The 14,964-nt window shown below is 36.9% G+C and overlaps 1 protein-coding gene across 1 annotated transcript in view; it reads left to right on the forward strand.

Annotated features, from left to right (window-relative positions):
• Positions 1-14,964, forward strand: part of LOC112514747 (serine/threonine-protein kinase STY46-like) — a 33,462-nt gene that overhangs the window by 3,456 nt on the left and 15,042 nt on the right. Inside the window, exons 3-9 of the mRNA XM_025121350.1 lie at positions 413-486; positions 673-786; positions 1,221-1,293; positions 2,610-2,720; positions 3,101-3,151; positions 13,439-13,578; positions 13,673-13,780. Of these exons, the coding sequence (XP_024977118.1) occupies positions 413-486; positions 673-786; positions 1,221-1,293; positions 2,610-2,720; positions 3,101-3,151; positions 13,439-13,578; positions 13,673-13,780 (671 nt within the window). The remainder of the gene's footprint in view (positions 1-412; positions 487-672; positions 787-1,220; positions 1,294-2,609; positions 2,721-3,100; positions 3,152-13,438; positions 13,579-13,672; positions 13,781-14,964) is intronic.

Genomic DNA, 14,964 nt, shown 5'->3' on the forward strand with positions numbered 1-14,964 from the left:
CCATGTTAGGTTATTATAAGTTCATTAAGCTTCAGCAGGGGTGAAGTAAAATACAAAAATAACCCCATGAGCTTTCATAGTCCTGACTTGTAATAATGTATTATTAACCTTATGAAAAATGATAAGGATCATATATTTTTATATACCAAATTGGCAAGATTGCCCACTATATTGTGTTCTCCAATTAGGGATGCTTCATTACCACTTTTCAAGATGCATATGTAAATTCCACCTGTAGAAAAAAACTGAATTCAAGTATCCTTCTGCCAAGCTATGTAGAAGATCTCTACCTTCTGTTGACCTTATGAGCTGCATTACTATATGTTTTTCTTTATGTCTGATTTTGTAATTCGAAGTTAACTTTATTTCTTGCCTTTTTTATGCTTGTTGGTCCTACAATTGAGCTTGGCAGAACTTCTGGACTCGAGCAGATGGTGATGAAGACCAACAAGATGTAACTGTGGGAATTGCGTTATCACATGCCAGGTATATTTAAGTGACAACTAACTTTCATATATTTCTGCTTGGCAGTTACTCTTTCCTTTGTTCCCTTCAGATGCATAATGATATACGTCTCTGTTGTCTCATATATTGCAGTTTCTGATTGTTGTTTTCGTGTTGTTCAAAGGTGCACTCTTGACTCTTCTCACGTTTATTACTTCAAAGTGACAGGAACCATGAGATGGATTTTGAACCTTGCTCGAAACTCGAGGATCTAAACTTAGAGGTCAGAAGAAATTCTCTTGACAATGACAAAGAGAATCTTGAAGGGGACTCTTTCAGAAGGTACTATTTATGACAGATCTGGTGTTTACCTTATCTTCCTCATAAGATGAGGGGAATTAATGGTTTAGCTATGTGACGAGATTTCTCTTTCTGTAATTGTCATGATATTTCTTCATAATTCTTGTGATTGTAATTTATGACCATTGTATTTCTTCATAACATCCGAAGATATTTAACTATTTATGGATGCTATATGTTTTAGTCGCTTTCCATTAATCTTTTTCTCCTGGAAGCTGTGGGTATTGGGGTTGAGGAGGCTGTCTTGCTTGTTTTTAAAATTTAAATCTAGATGTGGAAGACGAGAAATAAAAAGCTTGTTGGTGTTGATGGGGGAAAATATCTCATGTTACTGCTGTTTCACACTAATATTGAAGACCAATGATGTGAATGTTCTTATGAGGAGGATAAGTTAATATGTGGTGAATGTTTTGCAGGCAGGATGATCTCCATGTGCCAATCCACGAAGTGATATTTTCAGCTGTTGACAAGCCTAAGCTCCTTAGTCAGGTATCTGGGTGAAGGACCATATGATACTCTATTTCCGTTGTTGCTGGATTTAAACTTTTCAAATCAAAGTATACTTTTATCATGTTCTCTAGTATATGTCACAATCTACGTTATTACAGTGCTGTCTGTTTTGACCAATTATTGATCTAATAGTTAAAGCGTGTTAATTAAAAAGTCACAATCAAGTCATGGTCTCTATACCTTTGATTCCTTCCTATCAAAAAAAAAAAAAAAAGACAAATCAACTTAAAGTCCTTGTGGAGAGACCCTGTAGGACGTCTAGTTACTAAAACCGTTTCTGTTGTTGATATTGTATGTATTTCTGGATTGATCCATTGCACCATAGTTTTACTGTTGTTACTCTGGTGAGCAGATGGTACTGGGTGTCATCACTGGCAGAGCTATGTTAGAGCGAGTTAGAGCATATGCTCCACTGAGAACCTTCAATTTTTTAAATAGATCTATCATATATTTAGGCTCAAAATATGTTCACTAGTTAGTGGACTCTTTTCTCCACAAGAAACCTGCTACCCAATTCCTTGGCCACATTACTGGAATTTGGATCTTTGTGAAAATTTCCAACTGCAATCACGTGATTTGTTGGATTACTTTGGTGTTACAATTTTGTTGAATTACTTTCAAATTGCAGTTATCTAAATTTGTTTCTAATTTTTTTTATTACTTTCTTTATGTGTATAAATGGTTGATTAATCTAACTTTTGATTAATGTTCATGTATAAGTATTTATCATAGACAAAAACGACCATTGATTAGTCATCTATGTCAAATAAGAATGATGTTAATAGTTGTTTCTAGTTAGGGTTTTGGATCACGGTATAATATTCGTGATGAAATTCATAGATAAGTTTCAGAAAATGAAAATTCGTTGAGGTCACTGTTGAATCTTGTAAAAGTCGTGGTTTTATCAATATAATATCATTGTTTTTCTTATTGTCAAAAAACTTATTTTTTACTTCTTTTATTAATAAAAATATTTGATTTATCATCCTGGCTCTGCCCCTGATTGTCATATATCTAAAATCATGAATATAGTTCAATGATAAGAGACTACACAATGCCCCGTAGCATGCTGTTAGATGGGAGATTTTACCTGTCACCGTATGGCGTTTTAGCCAATGTTATCTGCCTCATAGTGTTTATTAGTTGGATTTTATATTAATATGCGGTGTAGAAGCATAAGCATGATACTGAACATTTCTTATGCTTTTATTGAAGTGTAGACACGACACTGAATAACCTGATCCTTTTCTAGCTATGTCCTGGTCAAAATTTTTTAACCTGTATTCTTTCTTTAGCTTTCAGCTTTGCTTTCTGACATAGGACTGAACATACGTGAAGCACATGTGTTTTCAACAACTGATGGCTATTCTTTGGATGTGTTTGTGGTTGATGGATGGCCTCTTCAGGTATTTCTGGCTCTTTTGTGGTGTCATATGTTAATAACAATTAGTTGTGTAACTTGTCATGTGTCTTTTTTGATCACTTATTGCGTTATGCTGTTAGCATGAGGTTCTAGCTTATTTGAACCTAAAATTTACAATTGTATAACATGTGCAGCTCTGTCTATTTAGTTGGGTCAATGCACACTTGTACTTCTCCAAGGACAGCATGCCTTGTAAAGGAACATTGTGATTATATTGTTATATATTATATATAGATATATATTGAGAAAACTGGTTTGTAGGTTTTGTAACAAATATTGGGTTTGTATTTGATATGCCCTATATATATTTTATGACTGATGAAAGATATCAATGCTAAGGTCATGTTGCTATGTTTTTGTCAGGAAACACAGGCTTTACATGCAGCAATGGAGAGAGCAATTGCGAGGAGCGAGGTACTTCATATCTAACACTGCCTACAGTGTTCACTATGATTCCAATCGTATGATCTTGTTTACACAACTCTTTTGGCTATATTTTCTGGGCTACATGGAATCAACTTTGAGGAATGAATCTCAGTAATTAGTTTGTTAAAGGTTGTTTTTTTAAAGCTGTGGTACATGAGCAAGTAAATCCTATTTAGGGGGTTACTGCCAACCATTGTTTGATATTTATATGGGGCAATAATGTTGTGCTAAGAATAAAGATAGGTTATGTAAAACTCTCGTATGGACTATGTATATGGTTGTCGTAATGTGATGCCATGCGGCCTTGGACAGATTCCGTTTTAGTCAGAAATAGGCCTACATGAAAGCAATGGGAACTTTAGACTTGTATGCTAGTTTTTTTTATATAGAACATCTGAACATTTGGTTTGTTGGTTTCATTCGTTTTACAGGATCGTTGGTATCCGAGCTTGCCAACCTTCTTGGACACACAAATACCTTTTCATGTTTTTTCCCTTTAATTTATTTTGCAAGGGTTAATGGTCTGAACTAATCCTGATCATAGATGTGGAATAAGTCTATAGAAATGGATTTGATAGGGGTATGTGGGCCTAGAGTAAGACATAAGAAGGTAAAAAGGAAACTTGATGAATTTAGACAACATGCATGTCTATATAAATAAGAATACAAGCATATAGTACAAGTCCAACTAATGCTCCGTAAATGGAACATAAGTATCTATGTTTTGTAACTTGTCATGTAGCTGATGTCGGTTTCTATAGTGGATCTATCATGCTGATAGCTAGTTACTCTGACGTGGTTAGGCTGGATGATCGGGGGATCTATTGTGGTAATCCAAAGATGATTATCATACAAGATGATGTTCACTCTCTAAAGTTCTCTGGTGAAAAATGCGGTTCTCGACCATATGGATCAGAAATATAATCCTCGACAAGTTCCATCAGGGGAGCCTAACTTGTGCAAAAGGCATCTTACAAAATGACACCCTTTAGATGACCCGTGGACCATAAATCTTACAAATGGTTATTCCATACAGACACCCTCCTCAAGACATTCTCGATATCTAGCCAATAGGAAGGCAAATGATTAATAGCCCTGAGGGTAGTCACATAGGAAGAAAACCGTCGTCGTGATAGAAGAAAATGTCTACTCATAATCACCACCTTATTCTTGAGTAGCCTTTGCTGCCTAGCACAATTTCAAAGAGATGAAGAGAGCCATAAGGATAAGGCATTGCATGAAGGTGATGTTGTAGTGTATCCATCACATTTGTAGGAGTAAGGTAGCTACCGAGGGATGTGGTGAAGGGGTAAGTATTGTTATTTTGATATAACTAACTGGGGTGGCTAAGCTGGTATGTTGGAGCATTTTACTGATGCTGCAGCCTCTTCTTTTAAATATGATGTTTGAGCAACCTTTTTCTTATTTGCATTTTGTATAACCTGGCTCGAACTTCCATAATATGTTAGGATTAAAAGTAAAAACAAAAAACACTGGAAAAAACTATTTTATTATCATTGAATCATCATTGACTAGGTAGGATGAGCTTCAACTCCCAAGGATGTTTCTTGAAAATATGGAGCGGTATAGCAAATATTCCACTATTGGTCTTAACAACCCTATAAATTGGAACCTTTAGGCTCACCGAGTTTTCTGATTTCGCACGATCCCGTAGCCAAATCCACCCTCTCGTTTGGCCCCAATTTTATTTAACTAAAATATAAAAATTCATTCAAATCATGTAGTTGGATATCTTCAAATTCAAGGTGCAGCAGGGAAGGTGAGTTTGCTTTTCAGTGTTCAACAAGACTTTATTGTAGGCGAATTGCAACACCAACAATATTTGGGATGACAACCAAAGACTACTGTGTCGTTGAGCTATGCTTTGGTCCCTTTATTAAAATGCTTAGCATCATGTAATGAATGGGTGCTCGTATACCGAGATCTTTCCTTGGGTATTTCAAACTCCACGGTACCTATTAATGATACGAAGTTACCTTCATCCTTACTAACATATTTGGTTTACTCGATATTAATTGGTGAAAGACTAGATTGATTTTCCAATTTATCTCCAATTGTCCAAGACTCTTAGCTGGGGTTCCGTAGGTCAGTGGGTATAGGGCTAAGAATTAAGTTTGAAGGCTAGTCCCCTTAATGCTCCATTAAGGATTTTAACGTTACCCATGAATGGTTGAAGTTTTTTGAATATGGAGAATATTGATCTCGATTTCCTTGTCAGCAAAGGGGATATGTCAAAGGTGTGACCCTTGCCGCAATATTCACAGTAAATGTGTAAAAGATGCATTAAATCCCTATTTGGTAGATGCATTGGAGTTTGTGACGTATACAACTTACTTTTTGGAAAAAAAAAACTAGGATGGTTCCTCCATGATTGATTGAAAGTATCTAAATATGGGAATCCTGCCCGTGGCATCACCTGAGCGAGATCGGGAGCGGATTGCTATCTTCCATATAACAAAGAGATGTAAATCATAGTTGTTGTAGTTGTCAATATCATTATATTGACATTAAGCATACCCAAATTGTGCCACCATATCAAAATTAACATATTCGTAGTCTATGGCTATATATAGATGCAATCTCTTGATGCTTGTGTTTGTGCGATAGTAGGGGTCAAGACGAAATATGGAAGTAAAAGAAAAACTGCAAAGAAATTAGTAAAACACAATAATTCCTTAAATGCCAATCTGCAGTAACGAAGCCAAAAACTTCCCAAGAGCTTGCAAATGATGTGCAAACAAATGGTAAAACATAGGGCCGCACAAATATACGCAACTCCAGACTGTTGTCAACAAGTAATGAAGTGGTAAAAGATGTTGGATATCGTAGTCACATGGATTTTGTTTTAAAAAATATTGGACGCCGTACTCACGTGGATTTTGTTTAGAAAAAGATGTGATAAATCACTTATGTGCAATTTATTGAGGGTAGATGGTTATATAAATGGCTAGTTACTATAACAAATACTGATATGTGCAATTTATTGAGGGTAGATAGTTATATAAATGGCTAGTTACTATAACAAATACTGAAAATAACAAAAAATATGGACCAAGAATACTTGGAGTTGGAATTTCCTTTTAGAAACACTGCCTTGAAAAGGTCTCACAATTGTTGCCATACTCATGCTTTGGTGCTAGACTACTTCAATGTTAATGGGTCTTTTGGCTCAAAGTTCGTTTCTCTTGTCGAACGTCATAGATATTGTATCTATACTTTTTTTGACTTTGTTGTTAGTCACTCTCGTTTCTTATAGCCATTGTATCAGTACCTTTTTTAACACGATGCCGTTAAGAAAATATTGTGTCATGTTTATCCAACAAGTTAGGCAAGCTACATCTTGGAACTGTAGTCTTAAGTCAATTTTGGCTAGGTTTAGATGGTGAGACTTCGATTAAAAGATGGAAAATTTTTGTCTAGTCAAACATCATATCCATGCTTTCATGACTAGACTTTATGATATCAAATTCATCTAAGCATTTAAAACGTTCAAACTCGTGCCAAATACATGTTGGTAGCTAAGGTAGATTGGTGGCCCAGATGATGCAACATATGTCTACGCTACAACATCGGCAATTACCAATATCACCCTTTTGCTAAGTGAACTCGGTGTACATTGAACTTGTCTCAAGTATCAAATACATAGCCAAGTAACATGTCACACTGTTGTCAATTGAGAAAATATCTACGGCAGGTACTGCATATGTTTATGATAACTACGCATATGCTTATGATAATTACAAGTCTCTTTCGAGCATTTTTTTGCGTTGTTTAAGCTACTTTCCACCATATCCAACTTACTAACTAAGCTACGTATGACTTGGACACACACTCATGATAGCTAGTCAGTGTGTACTTTTAAGCAAAACTTGATGAAATGGCCAATTAGTTTCACTTAGGGGTTGTTTGGTTGGTTTTCCATGAAGTCCTGTATGGATAAAGTTTTTTGTGCGGATTGTGTGGATGTGTGGATAAAATTGTCTGTGTGGATTAAATGTCTATATAAGTTGGGGAGGTTTTTGTTTAGGAGGGTTTTTTCATAGATAGATGGAGCTGGTATTTTAATTGGGAGGGGCAGGTTTGGAAAAAAAATTGGCTTTCTGCATAAATCGACCCCCTAGAAGCTTACTGAATAAGCTACTTTCTATATCATTAAACCTATACCAAATAGTCATGCATAGCTGACTGAATAAGCTATGAGTCCCATTAAGCTCATTCAGCTGCTAACAAACAAACAATCCCTTAGGTGATATTTGACCAAGTATTTTTTGTAGCTACAAGGGCACTTTAGTACATCGCATAGGTGTATATGTGTTGTGTTTCTTCTTTACTCTTCAACTTAGCGCGGACAACCTTAGTCTAATGACTAGGCTTCTTGCAATATTTTCACGACCCCACATCTCTTGACTTGCCTATGGAATTAGGCTTTCTAGAACAGAATGCTCACGTATAATTTCTCTCTCTCTCTCTCTCTCTATATATATATATATATATATTATATATACTGGACATTGAGAATTGTTGCTAAGGTGGTCTAGAAAGAAAGCACACATTAATGGTTGGATTTGATGCTATAAAGTAGGGATGCATTCATTTGGTGGTTTTTTTAATGAGATCTGTACTTTGAAGACATTCCTAGGTGTAGTCAGTCTAACAAGGTTAGAAGAGCTATTAAGATGAAGTAAGACTAAGATCTTGGTTCAAAAGGTGCACCATGGCTTGAGGTCGCGAAAGTAAGACTAAACCTTGTTTCCAAGTGTGTAGTAAGTGAAACAAGGTTAGAATAGCTATTAAGACAGAAGTAAGACTAAGATCATGGTTCTAAAAGGTGCACCACGACTCGAGGTCTGCATCATGGCGTGTTGTGGCACACCATCGCTTGATGTTTGTTTTGAAGGCATTATTTGACATGTTTTTAAAAGTTTGACTTAAAATTTCTATGTTGTTATGAACACCTAGTATAACACTTCCCATAAGATATATATTGTATCAATATTATCATTTTTCTTCTTTTTATAAGAACTTAAATTATTCCATATCCTTGAATGATAACAAGTTGATTTGTGTGTGTATATATATATATATATATATATATATAAATGTACATATATGATCTATAGACTTGCCTCCTTAAGCCATGTCTTGGCCTCGTCATGGCCCCTAAAGCTTGAGGCTTGACCTTGAAGCCACACAACTCCTAACACGGTTCAGAACCTTGACGATGATTCGTTGTTATTGAGATGAGCAAAAGTAAAATATCAATTGATGTTATGTTGTAGCACTTGTGGACTTTTGAAGTACTAGGATAAACCATTGGACACATACGACGGATTTGAAGTCTAATTTATTTCCACACAATCGGACATAGAAAACACAACCATACATTTTTGGAAAAATGAAGACTATGCAATGAGATTTACATTGTGCCAACCATAATGTCTTTGAGATTCATATCTTGCCCCTTTTATCATTTGGCCCTATTATCACCTAGCATTAAAAATTAATTATGTTGGTTGTTAGTAGCAAATAGAAAAAACCTAAAATGGAATATAATGAAAACATAATGGAAAATCAAACATAACTTTTATGATGCCTAAACATATATTTTCCATCGATATTCAATTCCGTTGCAAATGGATGAGATGGAAAGAGGATGAGACGAATTTCATGATTTCATACAAGATGAAAACCAACCTCTGTTATTTGATTTTCTCATGGAAAACCTGATTCATGGCAAGAGTTTATTGAAATTGGGTTCCACATATGTACAGACATAGTCCTTATGAACATGGTTTTAAAAATCGTTTGAGACGTACGCCTTGAGGCGAGGCGGCCCTAGATCGCACCTGAGGTGGCGCCTTTTGGACCCTGGACGACGCTTATGCCTTGATTCAGTGAGGCGTGAGGCGTAAGGCGGTGTCGAGGCATACGCCTGAGATTCATCTGCTTTAGTAATGGTTCTTTTTGCTTTTTTATAAGCATTATGGCAGTAGTAGTACTTCTCTTTATGGCAGTAGTAGTTCTTTTTTCTAATTTTAAAAAAACTAAAAGTTAAAGCCTAGTGGCCCCAATGTGTATTTTTAATATTTTAAAACCCAAAAAGCCAGTACTTTCTCATCTCAATCAAAAAGTATGGTTTGACCCTTTATCTACCTCTAAGCAACCAATTTTTCACACCCTCTCAGCATATCTCACAGTTTCACTCTTTTCTCTGTCAAGACCACTGAACCAGCATCCTTACTAATTTAGTATTGTATATTGTATATAAATATGTATATCTTTGTGTAGTATATATACATATTTTGGTGCATATATATTTCCACCTCAGGTCTTATGCCTCGGACCGTCTCGAGGCTTATGCCTGCCTTCGTTGAGAGAAAATGCTTCGAGGCCTGATTCCGCCTTTTAAAACCTTGCTTTCAGAAACATCATCTTTGCCTCTTGGGATAGGGATAAGGTCCATGTACATCATACCCTCCCTAGATCCTACCTCTGTGTGGGATATACTAGGTTTGTTTGGTTTGGTTTTATATGCACGAGCATAACAAAGTATGGACAAAATTTAACTTCTTTACTTTATTCCCCACTACTATTGGAGAGCTAATGAACAAATATAATTGAGTATTCGAAACGAACAACCAACTTGACAAGATAAGGTCCCCCAAGATTAGAATGCCCTAAGTGAAACTGAGAGTTGATTGACCCTACTTTATGGTGATAGGAACAATGTGCATGTCACTTAATTTATCATGGGTGCTGGAATTTGGATGTTCCTCATTTGCTTTAGAGGCCAGTTTGAACAATATAGACCATTTTCTAGCCTGGTGGAGACGTTTAATTTCATTAGAACTTTGAGCAGTGTGAAAAAGTTAGTCGGTGGAGGATTAACTTTGATTTCCGCTTTATCATTCATGATAAAGCTAGCAGAGGAGAACCAAATACTGGTAGGTGTGGCAGAATCTGAAGACTGAACAGATCTACTCAAGTGACCTATCAAGGAGTAGTAGTGCAGAACAGGAGAACAGAGCTCTAACACAATGTCCATATACATCAGCAGTAATGAACAAGAGTACTAATTGGCTGTTCATGTCGCAATGAGAGCAAATCGAGTGAAAGGGCAGTGCTGCTAGGTGCTAGCAGATGATGGCAGCCACCGATTAGCAGGTACCAGGTTCTGCGGCAACTTGTAGGAAGACGGAGATGCTGCAATGGGTTGCTGTGGTTTGAGCCTTTGGGAGGTAATACATGGCTGCTATGATCCCAATGGGAGCAACAACAACTTGTGACAAGTCCTGGAGAGCAGCAGAAGGCTCAATATTTACTATGGAGGCACCAGAAAATGGAGCATGGTGACATAAGGATGGCAGTATATGGTGGATGGCTTTGAGAGGGGTATGGGTTTTACGTTTTTGAGATTTGGCTTTGGTATCAAGTATTGATATGGGGTGAAAGGTATATTTCATTATGAAGGGGGAGCAGTCTTTAGAATACATACCGGGTTGTGGCTGAACACAGGGAACAAAAACCTATACGGTGGAACATAACAGAAACCGACTATAATAGCTTCCAAATGTTTGAAGTACCCTGAAAATGTGACATATAGCATATAAGATGGAAGATGAGGATAATATTTTCAGTAAGTAGGGACATATAGGCTATAGCATATAAGATAAATATATAATTAGCTCTTCCTGGATTGCAGGCCACGAATGAGACAAGATGAGTGACTGGTGATCCTGACCTGTGGGTGTGTAGATGGCTTTGGATGTAAATCTAATAGATCTCTTCCATGTTATAGTGAGGTAAACCACGATCAAGTATCTACGAAGAAGAACATGAAAAGAGTAGGCAAAATACCCCTTACCGTGCTTAAACAACGGCAGAGTAGACAGCATTCTAGAAATAGGATGTTAGAGCATGTGCTCGTATCTTTTGATGATCAGATTCTACCACTAGAATAAGTTTTAGACATATTAGGCAGAAGAATAGAACACTCAGAACTGGGGCGGGCAGGTAACTGAAATATAAAATAACCAGAGTCCTGTAGCAGAAAACTAGAATCAGGACCACTCAGAAAGATCTGAACTTCAGGGGCAGTGTCACATTGAGCAGCAGCCCTTGTGATAATCTGGTAAATATCAAATTGATCTGGCTAAATCTCTTAAATGTTCTATAAACAGGTAGAAACTCATGATATGATCACCAATTTGTTGTTAAGGGAAGATCAATATCAGGATGTAATAATAGTTTCAAAGTCTCACAAACATAGGAGCTAGTGTAAAAAACAGACTTGGTCAAAGTAGAGGCAAACAAGACCGACCAGCCACTTAGTCATGGGATGATCACAATATCCTTTAGCGTAAACAGTAGGTAACGACTTGCGAAACAGCTCTAGGAGACGAGACAATGGTTCAGACAGGTGAGGGAGATCAAGAATAAGTAGTGGATAGATGGAGACTTGAATGATGGCAGATTGGGGTCTGATCGGTAGCAGGTGATGCAAGGTATAGATGGGAGGCAAAAACTCTGCCATGGTGGTGTTGTCATCTATGCTGTTAATATCGCGATATATCGTCGATATATCGGCGATATATCGGATTATCGCTCCTAGAGAAAATATCGGTCCATAAATATCGGTCAACATAGCGTTCCCGATATTATCGGCGATATTTTCCGATTTTTCCCGATTTTTAGCGATATTTTGATGCAAATATCGGACAGATATATCGATTTTTTAGGGTTTAAATATTTGGGCTTTTGTTACTTCATGGGCCTAGTTTTTTGGGCTTGGTAACTTAAATTAGGTCTGAAATTGATCTGCCTCCACAACGGTCTTCTTCTTTCTTTTATATTAGCTCGCTTTTAAACACTTTAGATGATGTGATGTTTTAATTTTGAAACTATATTTCTAAACTCTAATTAATGCATATTGTATATATAATTCTAAGAAATATTATGTTAACCGCTATTTTGAACCGATATATCACCGATATAACCGATATATCGGTCCTGACCGATATTTCGTATTCTGACCGATATAACAGCATAGGTTGTCATGTGAGATGTGACATGGCGTTGATGCGGAGTTCTGCAGGGAGTAGCCATGGGTCTGGCGAGCCTAGGCGAGTGACATTGCCCATGGTGCTGTTGTCCTGTAGCAGGGTTCTAGCTGGCTGTGGGTGGAGGGGGACGCTCAAGGTTTCGGTTTGCAAATGAACCATAGTGGCCATGATTCTGATACCATGCAAGTGTTTGGGATTTGTATCAATCTCAATAATCACCGGTATAAAAAATGAATACAACATGGGCTTGCCGTATGGAAGCCCAATATTCTTTAAGTCATTTATAGTGGGCCAAAGGCAAGAGTGTGTTTATATAGTATATTGTGCATGCTGGATAATTTCTAAAGAGCCTTGAAGAGTGCTTATATCGTATATTAATTCATGTTCATTTTTGATGTGGCATATTGGGTCATTTTGTTTAAATAATGAATTTTAGTTAATTTGTTACTATGTCATCTCTTCAAGATTTTCAATCTTTTTACAAAATGGTTTTGGTCATTTAAGTTGACTTTTTGGTGATAGTTGTTTCATATTCTACATGAAGATTATAAGGTGAATTACTTGGCAACCAAACACCAGTTTTAGTAATGTCAATTACTGTAGTCTGATCTATTTATAGTAAGCAAGTGCTTGTGTACAATTTTGCTAAATTTAAATCTGTGTGCATCTTTGGAATACTTCACTGATGACTACTGGATAATAAAGATCTTCTTATCCAAAATTGACTTCCATTTTCTGCTGATCCACGAAAAAAAAACTAAATGACTATGTTTTTGGTAACTTAAGGATATTCTGAACTACATTTTGCAATCCCCAATGATATACTGGACCGTCTATTTGTATCTTTCCGGCCTGTCAAGATATTTGTCTCTTATCATCTTTATTTCCTTTTTTTATATGTACATATATAGTAGCCTGTGTTACCTCTGTATTACTGTCACCAGTTGGATCGACGTCTATTAAAACCAGCTGTTGCTTTGTTATTCTTTAAATTTCCAATCAATGATAAGTTGGTGGGCATGACGAGCTCTGATAAGGGTTTGATGTCATTTAACCTTGTTTTCAGTTATTTTAGTACTTTGTAACTTTCTGTCATCTATTCTGATGTTTGTACCAGTGTTCTTTCTAGCAACCTGTGTAAGACAGAAATATCAATATGTCTGTACAAACTACATTACTTTCTACCTTGTAGGGTTCATGGCCTGGCTCTTCACGTTCAAAATCAACCATAGAGAGAGCACTTGCTGCTCAAGCCAATTTTGTAGATACGGAGGTAGATATAAGATTACTGAAGATAGGGGAAAAAATCGATTCTGGATCTTGTGGCGATTTGTAAGTGGATTACGTCTTACATTCTGTTATATGCCATTGCTTTCATAGTCAATATCTTGATTTAGCTCTTTATTCTCCTTTTATTCTTGGCAAGGCACCGTGGAGTGTATGTTGGTCAGGATGTTGCTGTGAAGATTCTTAGATCTGAACACCTAAATGAAGCATTGGAGGATGAATTTTCTCATGAAGTAACTATTCTCAGGTAACTTGTTTGTTGTTTCCTGTAAGCTTTGATCTAAATATTAGTGGATACCCACCTAGTCGACAATATCCTTCCCACACGCTGCGTGCAATCCTCTTTCTCCTCTCTTTCCCTCTCTCATGGAATTCTTTTCATCAAAAGAGAAAGATATTTAAATCTTCCCGGGAAATGACGAAAGATCCTCTTAACTGCTCTATTTCAGCAATGTGTGAGTTTGGAAATCATAAATTTCACAGTTCTAGGGCCATATATAAGGGCAGGGGAGGACCTATTTAGGAGCAAAAGGTGGCACAGGACACCCCTTCATGGCTCCCTCGTAATGGAAAAATATGACATTCGTGAAAGTGCTACTGTATTGTTTCTTTTAGTGCTGTTATATTCCTTGAAACTACAAATATAGACACAAGTTTCTCTTGCTTGAGTTGTTTCCGTGGTCTTTCCCCTCCTTCCATGTGAGGGTTCGAATCCCATGTGTACTAAAATTTCCCAGGATTTAGCTTTAATTTCGAGTTTGTTGCGATTTTTTGAATAGAGTTGAGAAAAAAGCTATATAAAGCCTTGAACACAGGACCTCATGTACACAACGCAAGGAACTAAACAAACCAATGACGATTTCATGAAAAATACCTATAGCATTGTTTCTCATACCGGAAGGGTGCCGCCACTTGAAAAAATTTCTAGGCCCGCCTCTGCGAGAGGGTGCGTTTGGTGCGCGGGACATGACAAAACAAAAATTTGTTGTACGGTCTTTGGGACGATATTAGACAGAGACATGATGGGACCAAGTGCGACAAAAATGCATTTCTTATCCCACCAATATAGGTGGAACAAACATCTGGTGGGACAAGATTGGTAGATTACTAAACTACCCATGTCAAATTAAAACCCTAAAATCCTCCACAATTCTTTCACCCACCTACCTCACTCTTGAGTGCTGTCCTTCCGGTTCCAGCCTGTTTCCGTACCGAACTCACCCTAAATTATCTTTCAGTATTTCAGTGTATCAAGAATTGGTTTGATGTGATTGGACTAAGATCAATTTACTGCTAATTGTTGAAACGTTGCTGGGCTTTCTTGAAAAAAGAACAGTTTTCTTTTTGACAATTAGAAGAGGTATCAGGCTATACTAAGGTTTTAAAAAGGTACTGGAAACCTGATCAGGTGAGCAAGTAATCTCATTGGTT

Source organism: Cynara cardunculus (assembly GCF_001531365.2).
Source record: "Cynara cardunculus var. scolymus isolate 2C chromosome LG 6, CcrdV1, whole genome shotgun sequence".
Taxonomy (NCBI): Eukaryota; Viridiplantae; Streptophyta; class Magnoliopsida; order Asterales; family Asteraceae; genus Cynara; species Cynara cardunculus.